The sequence below is a fragment of the Ambystoma mexicanum genome, chromosome 2p (assembly GCF_040938575.1).
Source record: "Ambystoma mexicanum isolate Mex_15411 chromosome 2p, UKY_AmexF1_1, whole genome shotgun sequence".
NCBI lineage: Eukaryota > Metazoa > Chordata > Amphibia > Caudata > Ambystomatidae > Ambystoma > Ambystoma mexicanum.
Genome location: NC_090923.1, coordinates 196,660,369 through 196,678,665, shown reverse-complemented (window position 1 = coordinate 196,678,665; position 18,297 = coordinate 196,660,369). Strand labels below are relative to the sequence as shown.

At 44.7% G+C, this 18,297-nt stretch overlaps 1 protein-coding gene across 2 annotated transcripts in view; it reads right to left on the bottom strand.

Moving 5' to 3' along the window:
• The window catches only part of LOC138566338 (protein SSUH2 homolog), a 267,097-nt gene extending 249,053 nt beyond the window's left edge, over window positions 1–18,044 (bottom strand). Inside the window, exon 1 of one of the 2 annotated variants that reach the window (XM_069643480.1) lies at window positions 17,939–18,044. In XM_069643480.1, coding sequence (XP_069499581.1) covers window positions 17,939–18,029 — 91 coding nt within the window. In that variant the 5' untranslated portion in view covers window positions 18,030–18,044. Of the gene's footprint in view, window positions 1–11,075; window positions 11,182–17,938 lie in introns of those variants that run through there. The other variant, XM_069643479.1, reaches the window with a different exon arrangement.
• Window positions 18,045–18,297: the final 253 nt, after the last annotated feature.

Here is an 18,297-nt window from a genome sequence, read left to right as displayed (position 1 = left end):
CCGCGATCGCTACCTTGATTGGTCTGGCTTGTCCAGAGGTTACCCTGTTCCAAGTAATTAGGTTGGCCTTCTGAACTTCTGCGCCACCAGGACAGAGTTCAGAAATCCGTCTTAACAACACTTATTAAGCCAACTGATCATGTCTGGCAAAGACCAGTATGTGTTTACTTTATATTTTTTTAAAAGACAGTCATGCAATTCCATTCCTTGCATAATTGCAGTATTGCTACTGTAAAACACTGCAGACTCTACATGCTTTACAGTAAAGTTTAGATTAGTATATCTAAATCTCAGGGTCAACTAGATTTTATTTTATTGGGGAAGATGCATCATATAGAAGAGTGAACACTTTTGAAAATGTACATGATTGCACAGCCAAATACTTTTGATGGCAAACTTAGTTCTGTGACCTACTGGTCACATACTTCTGCAACTGGTGCTTAACCCATGAGCTGAACCCATATTCCTGTACATCTATCTTATCACCCCTGCTGCTTTATGCTAGATAGCCTGAACGTGAGATGGACACAAACAACAATTGTCCACCTAGTTTGTCCAGTTCTATGCCTGCTACCCCTGCCATCCGCTCTGCTTAGTCTCTTACTGTCCTTCCTCTTACATAATACACAAAACTAACTAGATATGTACACAAAATAGTGATCAATAGTTCCATCCAGTCTGTACATCTACAGATCGTCTGCAATACCATCCACCGTATTGAACCTCCAGAGCGCCCTTTGCTCTATGATTAGGATTACCTTGTATAAACGCACACATTTGAGAGGTGTCCAGCTGTTTTCAGAGCCTTTATCATCTCTATTTGTGTCCATCAATGGAGCTAACCTTTTACAAACCCTCATGCAGGGTACGCTAAGTCTATTCGCCCACTTGCACAGTCGAATAGTCTTTATGAAGGGGGAGTACCATTTGCAAGGGGCGTTTGAAACTTTTATTTAATATTTACATTTTTTGCATTAAATGTCAAATAAACATTTCACTGTGCATTGCTGGACTCTGGGTGGCAGCTGCGTGCCAAACATAAAGTGGGTTTTTGGTGACTTGCACCATTTTACAGAAAGCGCATTTACTTTTTTTGTCATATTTTGCCAAGTGTTGAGTGCATTTTCCTTAGGTCGACTGGGTAAACTTAGTTACTAGACCCACAGGACTAGCAGAATTGTAAAGAATTTGAAAGGCCTGACTCTTTTTCACTAATGTCTTACTCCAGTGGTACACAAGCATGCTGTATTGTTACTCGTTGTATGTCTTGGGTACAAACAACTTCTGGTGACATTAAACATATTAGTATACCATTGCTAATCAAATCGATTTGTTTGATAATCCAAAAAAATGTTAATTAGCAATCTCTGCTAATCAATTTTCGAAAACTAGTTTATGCCTAGAGGCAGGCAGAGGAAGCAAAACTAGTCCAAAATAAACTAGTGAAGGTAGCAGCAGTATCTGCAGGGCAGCCCCCAGAGCAGATGGGAGAGGAGGGATGCGCCTCTATTGCGACTCAGGCATGAATTGCAGCAGTCTGGGCTGACGGCAGACAAGGACAGTAGGGAGGAAACAAGCACTTCTCAGGACCCTAGTGTCTAGGAGAGCAGCAGCATGGATGAGGTGGGTTCCGAGGACATAGGGGAGGGGGATTTGGAGGGCCAGGACAAAGGGGTAGCGGGCCAGGACAGTGCTGGTCATGTGGGAGATGGGGGCACTTTGAGAGAATGGTGCAACATGTAGGGAGGGAATTATAACTACAATCAACCCCAGTAGGAGTATCCCCACCCAGATAGCACACAGAGACCCGCTCGTGGAATGTCATCAGTACCATACGAGATTCACCAGGCCTACACACAGTTACCTCCCCAAATCCCAGGCCCTTACCATCCACCACACAAACAGCTAGCAATGCAGCCACATCAGCCCGGCCACAACCAGCAGTCCACAGAAAGCAGCCATCCTTTCGCTATTGCACCCAACGGAGCAGCGGCCACATATCAAGGAGCAACTGTGGTAGGTGGAAAAAAGAATAATTCCTGACTGGGTAGCAAAAGTGTGTGCCACCCCAAAACCCCTCACAGCTCATTTTACCACCCACAAGCAAATGGAGTGGTGGAGAGGATCAACAGCCTCATAAATGCAGACTAAGTTATGCAACACCCTTAAAAAGAATTGGGTGTATTGCCTGCCTCTGGCCCTGTTCCATTTATTTATTTTATTTATTTATTTATTGCATTTGTTGTACGTCCAAATCCTGGGGTATCACAGCGTAGTTACAGACATCTTATTGTAGATTCAGAAACATTCACAGTACATATATAGAACAGTGCAATAATACAGCAAAAGCAAGACAGTAATATGGGTGATTACATCGTGTGAAAATATTGGTTATATTTACTTATATACTTTGTTGTCGTTAAGATAGGGTATATTTACTTTATTTACATCATAGGGTAGTGGTCTTCATTTCTTTGGCATCAGTAATGGTCCTCATTACTTTGGTTTCTGTATAAGGGGGTGGGGTTGTATAGGCTGTGTAGCTGCCGGCTAATATTGGTGAAGAGCCAGGTTTTTAGTGACTTTTTGAAGCCCTGTAAAGAGTCTTCATTTTTGATGTATAAGGGGAGTGTATTCCAGAGTTTAGGGACATAACTGGGCAGCTACTTCCCCCTGCTCTGGAGCTTTTGAAGTGCAGGATCTGAAGGAGCATGTTCTAAGCATTCTATTAGATTCTTTTTTAGCTATTGATTTATTGATGTATATGGGTGCTATATTGGCAAGGCATTTATGCGTAATACACAGAGCGTTGAAGATGATTCTGGCCTTGATGGGTAATCAGTGGGTCTCTCAACTAATATTGGATATATGGTCTGACTTTTTTAGTCCTAGCGCTGAACATAATGCTTTATTTTGCATAAATTGTATTTTGGCCAGATTAGAGTTAGAGGTACCTAGTAGGAGTAAATTGCAATAATCTAACTTGGATAATATCAGTGCCCTAGCTAGGGTAGTGCAGTTTTTGGGCATGAGGAATTGTCGGCTTAGCGCAATTAATTTAGCGGTGTATGAGGTAGTTGAGGATAAGGCATTTACATGTTTCGTCATGGTTAGACTGGCATCTAAGTAAACATCTTAAGTTTTTACCTGTTTATGTACCGTCAATATTGATTGATGTGTAATCCAAGTGGAGGGTTTTAGTTTTGGTTGGGGAACCCACAATGAGAATCTCAGTTTTCTCATCATTAAGGCACAGACTGTTGATAGCCATCCAATTTTGTATTATAGCATACATTTCATTGATGAATATGGTATCCTGATCATAGTTACCTGAGATTGGAATGAGGATCTGGGTGTCATCCTCGAAGTTAGTGTAGATGACAGCCATGGCATCCAATGCAGCAAATAGGAGCTTGGTATACGCATTGTAGTGGGTAGGTGAAAGACACGACCCTTGAGGTACCCCTATGGGGACTGGAATAGGGTCTGCGGCCTCTTTGCCCATGGATACTGTAGACGTGCGCTCGGCTAAGAAGGATTTCACCCAGAGGGTGGCCTTCCTTGAGAATCTGAACTCATTAGCCAGTGTAGCACAAAGTTTGTCGTGATACACTAAGTCGAACGTGGCAGATAGATCTAACAGTAGGAATATACAGAGTTTACCTGCATCCCTTATGGTGTCCATCTGGATTTTCAAATCCAGAATTGCAGTTTCAGTACTGTGGTTAGGCCGAAATCCAGATTGTCTAGCTCCCAGGAGCTGGTTTTGTTCAAGATGGGACAGGATTTGTGTATAGGCTATTTTATCTATACTCTTCAGTAAGAATGGGACTGTTATTGGACGGTAGTCTGTGGGGACTATCGAATCCAGGGATGTTTTTTTTCAGCAATGGGGTCAACCAGGCTTGTTTTATACTGGCTGGGACCGTATTTGTGATGAATGAGGCATTAACAAAGTTGGTAATGATGGGAGTGAGGGTAGGGGCACAAAGTTTGACTAGGTGTGCTGGGAAATTGTCCCCTTTGCAATTGGAGGCTTTTAATTTCGCTATAGTGCCTAACACTAGGTCTTGGGTCACTGGAGTAAAGTGGAAGAGTACTTTGGTATGGTCATTATTAGTATTGAGCGTGGATGGGGGTGTGTTTTTGTCAGGTAAGATCTTTCTTTTTGTGATGATCTTTTTTGTAATAGTTCAATTTTTGAGACTAGGGCGTTTTGGATGGTGGTACACCATGCTTTACTAGAATTGGTTGGTGTGGATTCAGTGATAGGATTTTCCAGTTCTCTAAGAATGGTAAAGAGCTCCTTGGAGTTCGAAGTGGCATTGCTAATGCGAGTATTAAATGCATTGGCTTTATGAGTTACGATAGCTGTTTGTATATTTTATTGGCGGCTGTAAATGAATTGGGCCAGTCTGTTGTATGGGTTTTCTTATGGCTATTTTCCAGAGATCTTTTGGTACGCCTGGGCGATACTAATTCATCATTAAACCAGAAGCTTGTACATTTGTCAACACGTTGTGTTTTAGTTGTGATGGGTGCAACAGAGTCAATAGAGGTTGTGAGACCCTTATGGTAGACATCTGCGAGTAAGGCAGGGTTGTCACTTATTAGATTATTATCTGAGAGGGCTTCATTAAAGATGGGGGAAGAGGTTCTCTACTATTAGTTTTCGGATAGGTCTTGCTTCATATGTGTCCAGTATCTTAGGCATTGGAGGGGATTTCTGATTACTAATTAGTGTAAAGTTGATCATATGGTGAACCATCCAGTCAAGAGGTACAATAGAATTGACAATTAGCTGGGAGTTGAGCATGAGTATCCAATCAAGTATTCTACCCTTGTTGTGGGTAGGGGCATTCACTAATTGTGTGAAGTTCATATCTTTGAGTGCATATGGAAGGCGTCTGCTTTATGATCCCGTTTATCATTGAATCCTAAGTTAATGTCACCAAGGATGATAAATCTGGTGTTAGTTGTGATACAGGGGGTGAGTAAGAGTGGGATATCTAGATCCGGGTGGGTGTTATTAGGTGATCTGCACGAGACTAAAATGTTGGTAGTAGTTTTTGGGTTAGATGTGATTTTGGCTAGGAGAAGTTTGTATCCATCTATTTCTTTTAGGGGGCAGGATCTAATTTGCACACTGGTTTTGGCTATTATGGCCACGCCACCTCCCTGTGCATTGGTTCTATCAGTCCTAAGAATGTCAAAGCCTGTTGGAATGGCAAGAGCTAGTAGTGGGCCAGATGCATGGTGCAGCCACGTTTCTGTGATGACTAAAATGTCCAGTTGTTGGTCGATGATGAGATCATGCATCTCGATGGCATGGGCTCCAAGTGACCCTACATTTATGAGAGAACATTAAAGATTGAGTGAGGGTTCTAGAAGGGGAGGGAGTGATGGGGTTGTGGTTTGTGCTACTATCGTACTGAAGGGTTGTTTGGCCGTGGTGGTAAGTGGTATATTATTTGGTTGGATGATAAGAGGAGAATTAGGTTTCTGCTGTTTCTGCATGGCCGGAGGCAGGTTGGACCTTCGGTGGAGGTATTCGGTAGATGACCTTAGTCTACTCAGTCTTATATTACCCTGAAAGGGGTTAGTGACACGGGAGTCCATATTGGGAAGTTCCTGTTCTAGGGTCATCCTGGAGGGTGATAATGGTTGACTCTAGGTTAGTAATGGTGTCTGTGGGATTTGTAATGCTTTTGAAGTCCTGGATGGTTGGGAAAGGTGGGGTCGAGGGCAGGAATGGTGTTGGACAAGGGATGGTATGGTGGCGGTAACAACCTATTCTGCCAAGGCCATTACCATCTGCGCATACAACTCAGTAAGGACCACCACCTGTCCCCCCCCCACGAAATAGTGACTGGCAGGCCTATGCAAACACCCCTACGGATGCTCATAGAGCAGCAGCAACACTAGGGGTAGAGTTTAAACAATACTTGTCCCAGCTGACACGTGCAATAAGGTGTATCGCAAAAGAAATTACTCTGCCACACACAAAGGATGCCCAAACGACATCTACCCCACAAGCTGACACCACCCCTGCACAACCATTGTTGCCAGGGGAAATGGTCTATGTCAGAGGCTTTGTGGGAAAATGGAACAACCCCATGTTCCATGGGCCCTAAGAGGTTGTGTTTTCCACACCCCTTGCAGTAAATGTGAAGGGGTTGAGATATTGGATACACCTCTCAGATGTTCGAAGGGCCACAATGGACACAACACAAAGTGTGCAAAATGTAGAAAACAACACTACCTCAAATCACATAGGTTCATGCTGACTATACTAAGTGCATGTAGAGGGAGTGAGAAAACATGCATTGCTGCTACAGCATAAGCTACGTAAATTAAAACTCTATCTCTTTATCTATCTCTCTCTCTTCCCCGCCCCTTACCTTTTTCTTTCCCTTTACGTTTTTTCAACATGTTCAGGTGCAACAAGGATGGAGATGACACCACTGAGATATTTTTCGAATAGTGATAGGAATAGTATTAGTAGTACTAGGATGTACAGTTATAATTATGGTCCTCATTTCACGGCCATTTTGTTTACTGTAATGATGTTTGTAATGTGAATGTATTGGGGTGCGTCTTATCTGGGCTGGCCATCTAAAAGAAGGGGGGAGGGGACTACGGGAATATGGAATATGAGCGCCTTGATGAGGTGAGTAGGCGCTATGCACTGCGCTTAAGAAGCCTTGCCTTTGCTAACCTGTTATCTTTTACTCGGTTGGCAAGTGTGAATGTATAAACCAAGCTTACACTAGCCATACATCTCCACACCCCACTAGGAATTATAATTGTTTCTTTCGTTCCTTGGTTTTCCTTGGAATGTACACAGGTGGACTCCCATAAATAAAACAGGGTGAAAACTAAATAACTTTATAATATTTTTCTGCCTATAAGGATAGAATTCATGTCCTGTGATATTTAGAATTGTTTTGTTTAAATGTAGTCTTTTTTTCAGTGGTTTGTCCTTTTGAATTGTTTAATTTTTTGTATATTTTCTTTACTTTACCGGATTCCAATTATTATTGTTTTTTTACGGTGCATGATTTATTCTGATGCCGTTAACATGATTATAATATGTTATGTATTCAAAATTGAACCTGCTTCCAGATAATATTTTGTTAAATGTCATTGAGGCTCATGCACAAAAGATTGTTTTATGTTTTTCATGAAAATAACGAGAAGTACTAATTTTTGTATGATCAAGATTCTGCATTGTGTCAAATGTATATCTTCAAAGCAATGATCTTCTGATAACATTAATGACATAATTATATGCAAAGAAGAGGTTAAACACACATAACTTAGGAGCAATAGATTTAGTCTGTGGTAACCCTTGCTTAAAACAGTTTAACACACAAACTGAGGTTAGAGAAAATAAGGTGAGCATCGGTAATGGATATACCGCATCACCATTACTTTATTCCCTGTGAGGACACAATTTTGTGATATTTGTTGCATTCTTTCCCCAGTCTCCCACAGAGTAGGGGTTTCACCCTTCAGTATATACACATTCAAACATGAGCCTAGCGCTGGCCCCAAGAAGGCCTATGCTGCAATTTCTTGGGTTTAGTGGGGGCAGGAATCAAGACTCTCCCTGGCCCATAGGTTGGCCAGGGGTCTTCAGGTCGTGGGTCGAGACAGGTTTTTTCCCAAAACTATTTCACCTGTGGCATTCACAAGTCTTAATGTCTTTTTAAACAGTTCACTGGGGACTTCCCTCTGTCGGGTTCACTCCTGTCAACACACTGTTCATTAGGACTTGAGACTTCGCCTCTTTCCATCGGCATCCCTTCGTCAGATTCACTCTTGCCAATCATACAGTTCTTTCTCTTTTCTCACTATGCAGGATTCACCTCCCTTAGCTTTTCAACTATGTGCATGTCAAAGCCCTTCGACTGTACAGGGGATTTTGCTAGACCCCTGTATGCCCACTTGGACCTTTTCCTTCCGGCTCTCCTAGGGCCTTCTTGTATCAGTAGTTTCAACAGAAGTGGAATCACCTAGAGTTTCTCGAATAAGCACCCACGTGGTGCCGAACCCCTCTGCAGCTCGTTTTCCCTTAATGTTAACAGTTGTTTGAACCTTCCTTAATTTGCATTTGTGACTCTCGTTCAACACAGTTCGATTTCTTATCGGTTCTCGCTGCGACTCACCGGCTATGATGAACCGCTTGGCGTTTATTGTCTCTGGAGTTAAGGACGGTACCACGGTAGTAAGCTTCTCTCCCTGTTCTGATTATAAGTGTAGGGGTGCTTCATGTACCGTTGACATCTGCTGCAACACACGTTGGCTGTTGTTTCCGGTCTTATGATTCCTTTCAGGGAGGCTTCGCTGGTCTGGGTCAGAAAGGGCAAGGTCGCTTCTCTCCTCACCCTTTTGTTTCTCTCTGCCTTTCTCATCTCCTTGAACTGCTGTGCTTGGATAGCTGTCTCATTGTGTGGTCTACCTTGCTCGTAGTGTGCTCTCGTGCTCCACCTTTTATCCCCGACAGGAAGGGAAAGGGCCGTCAGGCGTGTGTGGTTCTGATCGATTGTCGGACTCTGCCTGACCCTTGTGTTGGGACATGTCACGTAAACGGCTCTAGTGTTAGTCTGTTGTCTGTCGTGGTGTAAGAAAGTGTTTGCGTTGGAAAAGGGGGTTGGGGGAAGAGTGTCTGAGTATCCTACGAAAAAGGTGCTATAAGAAAGGAGATACCCTATCCCACCCCTCGGTGTCCCGCTTTCACTCCCCGAGCACCCCTCATGCAGGTGGTCCTCCCTCACTGGTTCACCCCCAGGAACTGGATCTAATAGCGATGGCTGTGTCCTGGCCACCTAGATGACAGATCCCGGGGACTAGTCATGGAGACACCTTCAGGTTTCTCACAGCACCCAGCCGCCCCAAGCCACAGATGGAGGCGCCAGCTGTCTAGAGAGGTGAACGCCAGCTGCAGAAGACATGGAGAGTGAACATGAACGGACGTGAAGTGCAGACCAAGCAGCGTAGAAACGTCAAGCCGCACCTCCACTATCATCAACAATGGGGCCCCCTTCGACGCAGAGCAATATCGGTGTACATTGGCTAGTGATAATGGACTCTTGGCAAGTAAGAAATAGTGAGGGGGTGGGTGATTTTTTCTGCATGAGCTAGTAGCTGGCAACTTGACTTTTTATTGTTGCTCCAGTACTATTACGTTGCCATTCAGTCTGCAGAGTAACCATAACCCACCTTTTGCCTGTGACACAGATGCTACGGTTGCAGCTGAGAAACTTGGAGGGTCTCATATCTGGAAGCTCAACTTGCCATCTATCATGATTTTGAATGTAACCACCTCACCCAACGGCCAACGGAATGGGAAGTCATACTCCAGAAAGAACTTCTGGTGAGCGCCCCAAAGGATCATCTCAGCGAGCACCTGGATACCACGGTTTTACTCCCCCGTACAGGCCCTTTCTCAATTTTGAACGTGGAATTGAAAGGGGAAATATGTAAATTTAAGAGCAAGGAAATAATGGCCATAATGCAGGGGAAAAAATGTGATTAGGAATATCCCTATCGAGACATGACCCACGGGAGGCCGTTCGAAACTAAAGTTTTAGCATGGCTAAACAGGTTTGCCCCAGAGGCATCTGACTGTGACCTGAAATAGAGTCCCAATTCCTGAATGAAGCAAATTAATAACTGTCTGATGACAGGTTGTGGGGTGAATATAAATAATGTGATACTATTATTCTAAACTAAAGCCCACATTCCCCCACACCAGCATGAAAAGGTAATTGTTTACAGCAGGCTCGTGCTGGTCTAATAGGTCTATGGCCGAACCAAAAACGCAAAAAGCCTGTGTGTGATGTTTCTTTGGTCAAAGTGGGCCACTTTTTTGGCCAATGTGGGCCTGTTTGATGAGTTACTTCACTATGTGGCTAGCAGTTTTGACCAGCGTTGCGAATAAATATTCTTTAAAATGGACAATTCGCATCACACTTTATTTAAAAAATCTCCCCCTGAATTGCCATTTGCAACTGTGGGCCACTTTTTCATTCTTGCCCGACACAATTTTATACCCCAGGGCGACCCTGTGTTACATCCACCACCAAGAACCCCCAAAATATTCGAATCGGATTTTCATGTTTAGCTGAATACAAACCGGTGGCTTATTTGTTCTTGTTTCTTCCCCATTGATTTATTGATACGGATATGTTTAGTCTGAATGCATATTTCTTGTCTGCTACCAAAGGCTGATATCCTAAGTGTGTTAAATACAACTTCAAACCTATCTGCTGGAGGGAGTGGGGGCACACAGAGCTCTTGGGTGGCTCCATGTCACGTGAACGTAGCTGATTCAGTCATATTTCTTGTTTCATTTATGTAATTTATAGTCTTGCATTTCTAAAGGAAATTGCACAACTCGAGCATAATCAGTACTGGGTGATGACATTCACACATGACATGTTCTGGGAAATAGCTCGCTGTTGAACCGATCCCCTTTAACGAGGTTAGCCAGCACTGTGCCAGGGTCAATTCAGCCTCGGATTCTTCCCAGGTCGACAAAATGCGTACCGTCACATTGAGCAATACAACTAGGCATTGTTACAGTGCTTGGAAGCGCAAGGCACCGGACTAAGCGGTGTCATTATGTAAATCGTTGCATGCTTCCTGCCACCAGGAAGTTCCTGCACATTCTAGTTTACAAAAAAAGTTTGTGCAAAATCTATTCTATAAGCACAGTTGCAAAAAGTTATCCCCAGGCAAACGATAGCGCCTTGTGTATCACTGGTATGATCTCAAAGCGCTGGTAGGTTAAACACCCTCGGGCATTATGAAGAATGACAACCGACGTCCCCACAAGTAAACCATTAACTACCCCCGCCGACCCCAGTCCTCGTACACAGTAATATCAGCAAAGACCGAACATGATCTCTGCTGTTCTGCATGCAATCTTAAATTGTTCGGGGTTTTCTGTACTCTCAACATGGCACCTTGCAGCAACACAATACCCACAACTAACTTCGCGGCGTGCACTCTTCCTGGGAACCGGTGAGGAATATTTAAGGGAAAGTGTAATCCGCAGAGCGACTCACCTGAGGTTCCAATCTTCCGACATTCTCTTTCCAACTGTGCTTCTGGCAACGCCCCCTGTGTCGACAAAAAGAGGAAATGAAAGCAGCCCATCGAGTGCCCTTTACAGGCACAGTGCATGTCTAGGGAAACACGGACAGCCAGTGCGTGCCTCTGTCTGTCAAAGACTAAATGTTGTCATACCAGGTGCCTAGACATCTTGGCATGTGACCCATTTTATTTTGTGGCATTTCACACCGCATGCCTCTTGACCCTCGCGATTTAGGCGGGAGACTCCCGATTTTTTAAACTAATAATAACACTTTTTCTGTCTTCTGTCTAAAATCACTATAACGCCAATGTAATCCAATGGGAAAATTACCATCCCGATTTCTGTTGGGAAATCTCCCACTCGGAACTTAAGAATGTTGGCATGTCTGCAGAATAATGTTTTTATGTCAAATCTAGGACAGCTCTAATAGCATAAAAAAACGGAGGTGAGCAGCAAATTGTTCAACCAGGTGCCACACCCTCCTCGCGTAGCAAACAACCAACCGGCTTGACTAACAAACCGTCTCAAAGAGAACCTGCAAACAATCCTTCTCTTGTCACGCACTTTAGGAGGCCGGCGAGTCCAACCCCGATGGTGGGGGATGCCCAGCGAGACAGGGCGGCCCATCAGGGCCATTGCATAGCCGTCAGAGCAGGGGCTGCAATACCACACCACAACTGCCGAGCAGTCTTATTAACTGGGTCACATCAGAGCAAACGCCCGCAGGAGTGCCGCAGAGAAGGTAACTGAGGAGCAGAAGAGCCGGAACGAAGACAGGCCCAGGAAAGGACCGACACCAGTACTGCCGGCGGGGAAATCACCACGAGGAGGCAGCAGAGAACTACAGGACCACAAGCGACGCAGACCGACAACAGCTGCAAGAGGTAGTGAGGCAGCCCAAAGGGGCGGGAACACAAGCGGAGCCCGCCAAAGGGGAAAGGCACGCGTATTATGAATCTGAATGAAAGAAGCCACTAGAAAGCGAGGAGTCCCCCTAATAAGCACCTGGACAACAGAAACCACCAGAAAGCGAGGAGTACCCTCACAAAGGCAACCACCAACTATTAACCCACTAGAGAGCAAAGACTATGAGGTGTGGTGTCGCCAGTCTCATTGCATTTGGAGGACGAGTCCTCTGTCTGTTGCCATTGATTAGTGGGCTGTGACCCACGGGAAGTTAAGGGGCGGGGTTACCGCCCGACAGTTAGTTCGGGATACGCAGTTGATGAATAAAGAAGTGTTGCACCCCAGCTCTGTGTCGGCTCATCTTTAGTGATGTGTTGCATGAGTGACATGACAGCGTGAGGCGGTCCACGTAGCAGAACATCACATGAGGATTGCCCAAGAAGGAAGGCATTCACCAAACAATTAACCAACTGGAAAGCGAGGAATTCCCATGCACAGCCCACATGGAAAGGGCAAAACCCAGGCTGCAAAGGCGCAGAAGAAACGACGATCTCCCACAAGAAGGCCTCCCCCACACAAGCTAACACCACTAGCAAGTGTGGAACAGCAGGACCAGCCCACACGCGCTGACGGAAGGAGCCACAACACCACACAGAGACCAGGACACACACAGTGCAGAGGCACGCGCCAGTGAAGGTGCAGCACTAGCAAAGACAACGCAGACACACCAACCCAAAGATGTCACAATCAGGAAGCGCTGCAGCGGACGGTGCAGCACCACCCTCAGCAGAAGTAACACCCACCAACCCAATATCATTTCTATGCCGACCGAATCCCTTCACGCTCGAGCCTCAAGAAAACCAAGGCCAGAGATGGCAAGAATGGATGGATGAATTTGAAGACTTCATAAGAGCCGTCGGAAATAAAGACGCACTGAATAAGTTCGACATCTTCACTAACTTAGTGGGCAAGGACATCAAATCTATTATGGTGCAAGAGAGAACGACCTACCCGCTACTAATCACTGCAATCAATGGTCGCCTGGTGGTTATGACCGGTACCCTTTCGACCAATGCACCAAGGCACCCCGTGAAACAATAGGCCAGTGCATCCTACGTCTATAAAGAAAAATAACATACTGTGACACTGCGAACTTCAAAGACGATTAAGCCACCCGGCTAAAGGGAATAGAAGGGTGCCTATCATCCCAGTTTAGGAAACACCTGTTGAACGCGTGTTAATGTGCCCCACACCATGGAGGGTAAATTTACCTCAGATGGAGTAATAGAAGAAGTGCCTGGAGACATTAGCCATCTAGCCATCTACGGGTGGCTTTTTAACTTGAATTTTTTGCCCTTTCCCTTTACCCTTTTCTGTTTTTTTCATAGGGGTTGAAAACCGTATACATCTGACTTTTGGTCCTGAGGAAGGCGTTTTCTGTTTAGACCTCTACGCCGAAACGTATTTGACCACACCTGACTGACCTCTTTGGCTGACAGAGGTGGCCACTGTGCCTATATGCATTAGGCCAGTTCACACATACGTTATTTTTTTTTTTTTTTTTAACCTGAGCAGCACTGTAAGAAGCGGTTGGCAAGTGTGAATGTATAAACCAAGCTTACACTAGCCATACATCTCCACACCCCACTAGGAATTATAATTGTTTCTTTCGTTCCTTGGTTTTCCTTGGAATGTACACAGGTGGACTCCCATAAATAAAACAGGCTGAAAACTAAATAACTTTATAATATTTTTCTGCCTATAAGGATAGAATTCATGTCCTGTGATATTTAGAATTGTTTTGTTTAAATGTAGTCTTTTTTTCTGTGGTTTGTCCTTTTGAATTGTTTAATTTTTTGTATATTTTCTTTACCTGTTTCCAATTATTATTGTTTTTTTTACGGTGCATGATTTATTCTGATGCCGTTAACATGTTTATAATATGTTATGTATTCAAAATTGAACCTGCTTCCAGATAATATTTTGTTAAATGTCATTGAGGCTCATGCACAAAAGATTGTTTTATGTTTTTCATTAAAATAACGAGAAGTACTAATTTTTGTATGATCAAGATTCTGCATTGTGTCAAATGTATATCTTCAAAGCAATGATCTTCTGATAACATTCATGACATAATTATATGCAAAGAAGAGGTTAAACACACATAACTTAGGAGCAATAGATTTAGTCTGTGGTAACCCTTGCTTAAAACAGTTTAACACACAAACTGAGGTTAGAGAAAATAAGGTGAGCATCGGTAATGGATATACCGCATCACCATTACTTTATTCCCTGTGAGGACACAATTTTGTGATATTTGTTGCATTCTTTCCCCAGTCTCCCACAGAGTAGGGGTTTCACCCTTCAGTATATACACATTCAAACATGAGCCTAGCGCTGGCCCCAAGAAGGCCTATGCTGCAATTTCTTGGGTTTAGTGGGGGCAGGAATCAAGACTCTCCCTGGCCCATAGGTTGGCCAGGGTTCTTCAGGTCGTGGGTCGTGACAGGTTTTTTCTCAAAACTATTTCACCTGTGTCATTCACAAGTCTTAATGTCTTTTTAAACAGTTCACTGGGGACTTCCCTCTGTCGGGTTCACTCCTGTCAACACACTGTTCATTAGGACTTGAGACTTCGCCTCTTTCCATCGGCATCCCTCCGTCAGATTCACTCTTGCCAATCATACAGTTCTTTCTCTTTTCTCACTATGCAGGATTCACCTCCCTTAGCTTTTCAACTATGTGCATGTCAAAGCCATTCGACTGTACAGGGGATTTTGCTAGACCCCTGTATGCCCACTTGGACCTTTTCCTTCCGGCTCTCCTAGGGCCTTCTTGTATCAGTAGTTTCAACAGAAGTGGAATCACCTAGAGTTTCTCGAATAAGCACCCACGTGGTGCCGAACCCCTCTGCAGCTCGTTTTCCCTTAATGTTAACAGTTGTTTGAACCTTCCTTAATTTGCATTTGTGACTCTCGTTCAACACAGTTCGATTTCTTATCGGTTCTCGCTGCGACTCACCGGCTGTGATGAACCGCTTGGCGTTTATTGTCTCTGGAGTTAAGGACGGTACCACGGTAGTAAGCTTCTCTCCCTGTTCTGATTATAAGTGTAGGGGTGCTTCATGTACCGTTGACATCTGCTGCAACACACGTTGGCTATTGTTTCCGGTCTTATGATTCCTTTCAGGGAGGCTTCGCTGGTCTGGGTCAGAAAGGGCAAGGTCGCTTCTCTCCTCACCCTTTTGTTTCTCGCTGCCTTTCTCATCTCCTTGAACTGCTGTGCTTGGATAGCTGTCTCATTGTGCGGTCTACCTTGCTCGTAGTGTGCTCTCGTGCTCCACCTTTTATCCCCGACAGGAAGGGAAAGGGCCGTCAGGCGTGTGTGGTTCTGGTCGATTGTCGGACTCTGCCTGACCCTTGTGTTGGGACATGTCACGTAAACGGCTCTAGTGTTAGTCTGTTGTCTGTCGTGGTGTAAGAAAGTGTTTGCGTTGGAAAAGGGGGTTGGGGGAAGAGTGTCTGAGTATCCTACGAAAAAGGTGCTATAAGAAAGAAGATACCCTATCCCACCCCTCGGTGTCCCGCTTTCACTCCCCGAGCACCCCTCATGCAGGTGGTCCTCCCTCACTGGTTCACCCCCAGGAACTGGATCTAATAGCGATGGCTGTGTCCTGGCCACCTAGATGACAGATCCCGGGGACTAGTCATGGAGACACCTTCAGGTTTCTCACAGCACCCAGCCGCCCCAAGCCACAGATGGAGGCGCCAGCTGTCTAGAGAGGTGAACGCCAGCTGCAGAAGACATGGAGAGTGAACATGAACGGACGTGAAGTGCAGACCAAGCAGCGTAGGAACGTCAAGCCGCACCTCCACTATCATCAACAATGGGGCCCCCTCCGACGCAGAGCAATATCGGTGTACATTGGCTAGTGATAATGGACTCTTGGCAAGTAAGAAATGGTGAGGGGGTGGGTGATTTTTTCTGCATGAGCTAGTAGCTGGCAACTTGACTTTTTATTGTTGCTCCAGTACTATTACGTTGCCATTCAGTCTGCAGAGTAACCATAACCCACCTTTTGCCTGTGACACAGATGCTACGGTTGCAGCTGAGAAACTTGGAGGGTCTCATATCTGGAAGCTCAACTTGCCATCTATCATGATTTTGAATGTAACCACCTCATCCAACGGCCCCCGGAATGGGAAGTCATACTCCAGAAAGAACTTCTGGTGATCGCCCCAAAGGATCATCTCAGCGAGCACCTGGATACCACGGTTTTACTCCCCCGTACAGGCCCTTTCTCAATTTTGAACGTGGAATTGAAAGGGGAAATATGTAAATTTAAGAGCAAGGAAATAAGGGCCATAATTCAGGGGAAAAAAATGTGATTAGGAATATCCCTATCGAGACATGAACCACGGGAGGCCCTTCGAAACTAAAGTTTTAGCATGGCTAAACAGGTTTGCCCCAGAGGCATCTGACTGTGACCTGAAATAGAGTCCCAATTCCTGAATGAAGCAAATTAATAACTGTCTGATGACAGGTTGTGGGGTGAATATAAATAATGTGATACTATTATTCTAAACTAAAGCCCACATTCCCCCACACCAGCATGAAAAGGTAATTGTTTACAGCAGGCTCGGGCTGGTCTAATAGGTCCATGGCTGAACCAAAAACGTAAAAAGCCTGTGTGTGATGTTTCTTTGGTCAAAGTGGGCCACTTTTTTGGCCAATGTGGGCCTGTTTGATGAGTTACTTCACTATGTGGCTAGTAGTTTTGATCAGTGTTGCGAATAAATATTCTTTAAAATGGACAATTTGCATCACACTTTATTTAAAAAATCTCCCCCTGAATTGCCATTTGCAACTGTGGGCCACTTTTTCATTCTTGCCCGACACAATTTTATGCCCCAAGGCGACCCTGTGTTAAATCCACCACCAAGAGCCTCCAATATATTCGAATCGGATTTTGATGTTTAGCTGAATACAAACCGGTGGCTTATTTGTTCTTGTTTCTTCCCCATTGATTTATTGATACGGATATGTTTAGTCTGAATGCATATTTCTTGTCTGCTACCAAAGGCTGATATCCTAAGTGTGTTAAATACAACTTCAAACCTATCTGCTGGAGGGGGTGGGGGCACACAGAGCTCTTGGGTGGCTCCATGTCACGTGAACGTAGCTGATTCAGTCATATTTCTTGTTTTCATTTATGTAATTTATAGTCTTGCATTTCTAAAGGAAATTGCACAACTCGAGCATAATCAGTACTGGGTGATGACATTCACAAATGACATGTTCTGGGAAATAGCTCGCTGTTGAACCGATCCCCTTTAACTAGGTTAGCCAGCACTGTGCCAGGGTCAATTCAGCCTCGGATTCTTCCCAGGTCGACAAAATGCGTACCGTCACATTGAGCAATACAACTAGGCATTGTTACAGTGCTTGGAAGCGCAAGGCACCGGACTAAGCGGTGTCATTATGTAAATCGTTGCATGCTTCCTGCCACCAGGAAGTTCCTGCACATTCTAGTTTACAAAAAAAAGTTTGTGCAAAATCTATTCTATAAGCACAGTTGCAAAAAGTTATCCCCAGGCAAACGATAGCGCCTTGTGTATCACTGGTATGATCTCAAAGCGCTGGTAGGTTAAACACCCTCGGGCATTATGAAGAATGACAACCGACGTCCCCACACGTAAACCATTAACTACCCCCGCCGACCCCAGTCCTCGTACACAGTAATATCAGCAAAGACCGAACATGATCTCTGCTGTTCTGCATGCAATCTTAAATTGTTCGGGGTTTTCTGTACTCTCAACATGGCACCTTGCAGCAACACAATACCCACAACTAACTTCGCGGCGTGCACTCTTCCTGGGAACCGGTGAGGAATATTTAAGGGAAAGTGTAATCCGCAGAGCGACTCACCTGAGGTTCCAATCATCCCACATTCTCTTTCCAACTGTGCTTCTGGCAACGCCCCCTGTGTCGACAAAAAGAGGAAATGAAAGCAGCCCATCGAGTGCCCTTTACAGGCACAGTGCATGTCTAGGGAAACACGGACAGCCAGTGCGTGCCTCTGTCTGTCAAAGACTAAATGTTGTCATACCAGGTGCCTAGACATCTTGGCATGTGACCCATTTTATTTTGTGGCATTTCACACCGCATGCCTCTTGACCCTCGCGATTTAGGCGGGAGACTCCCGATTTTTTAAACTAATAATAACACTTTTTCTGTCTTCTGTCTAAAATCACTATAACGCCAATGTAATCCAATGGGAAAATTAC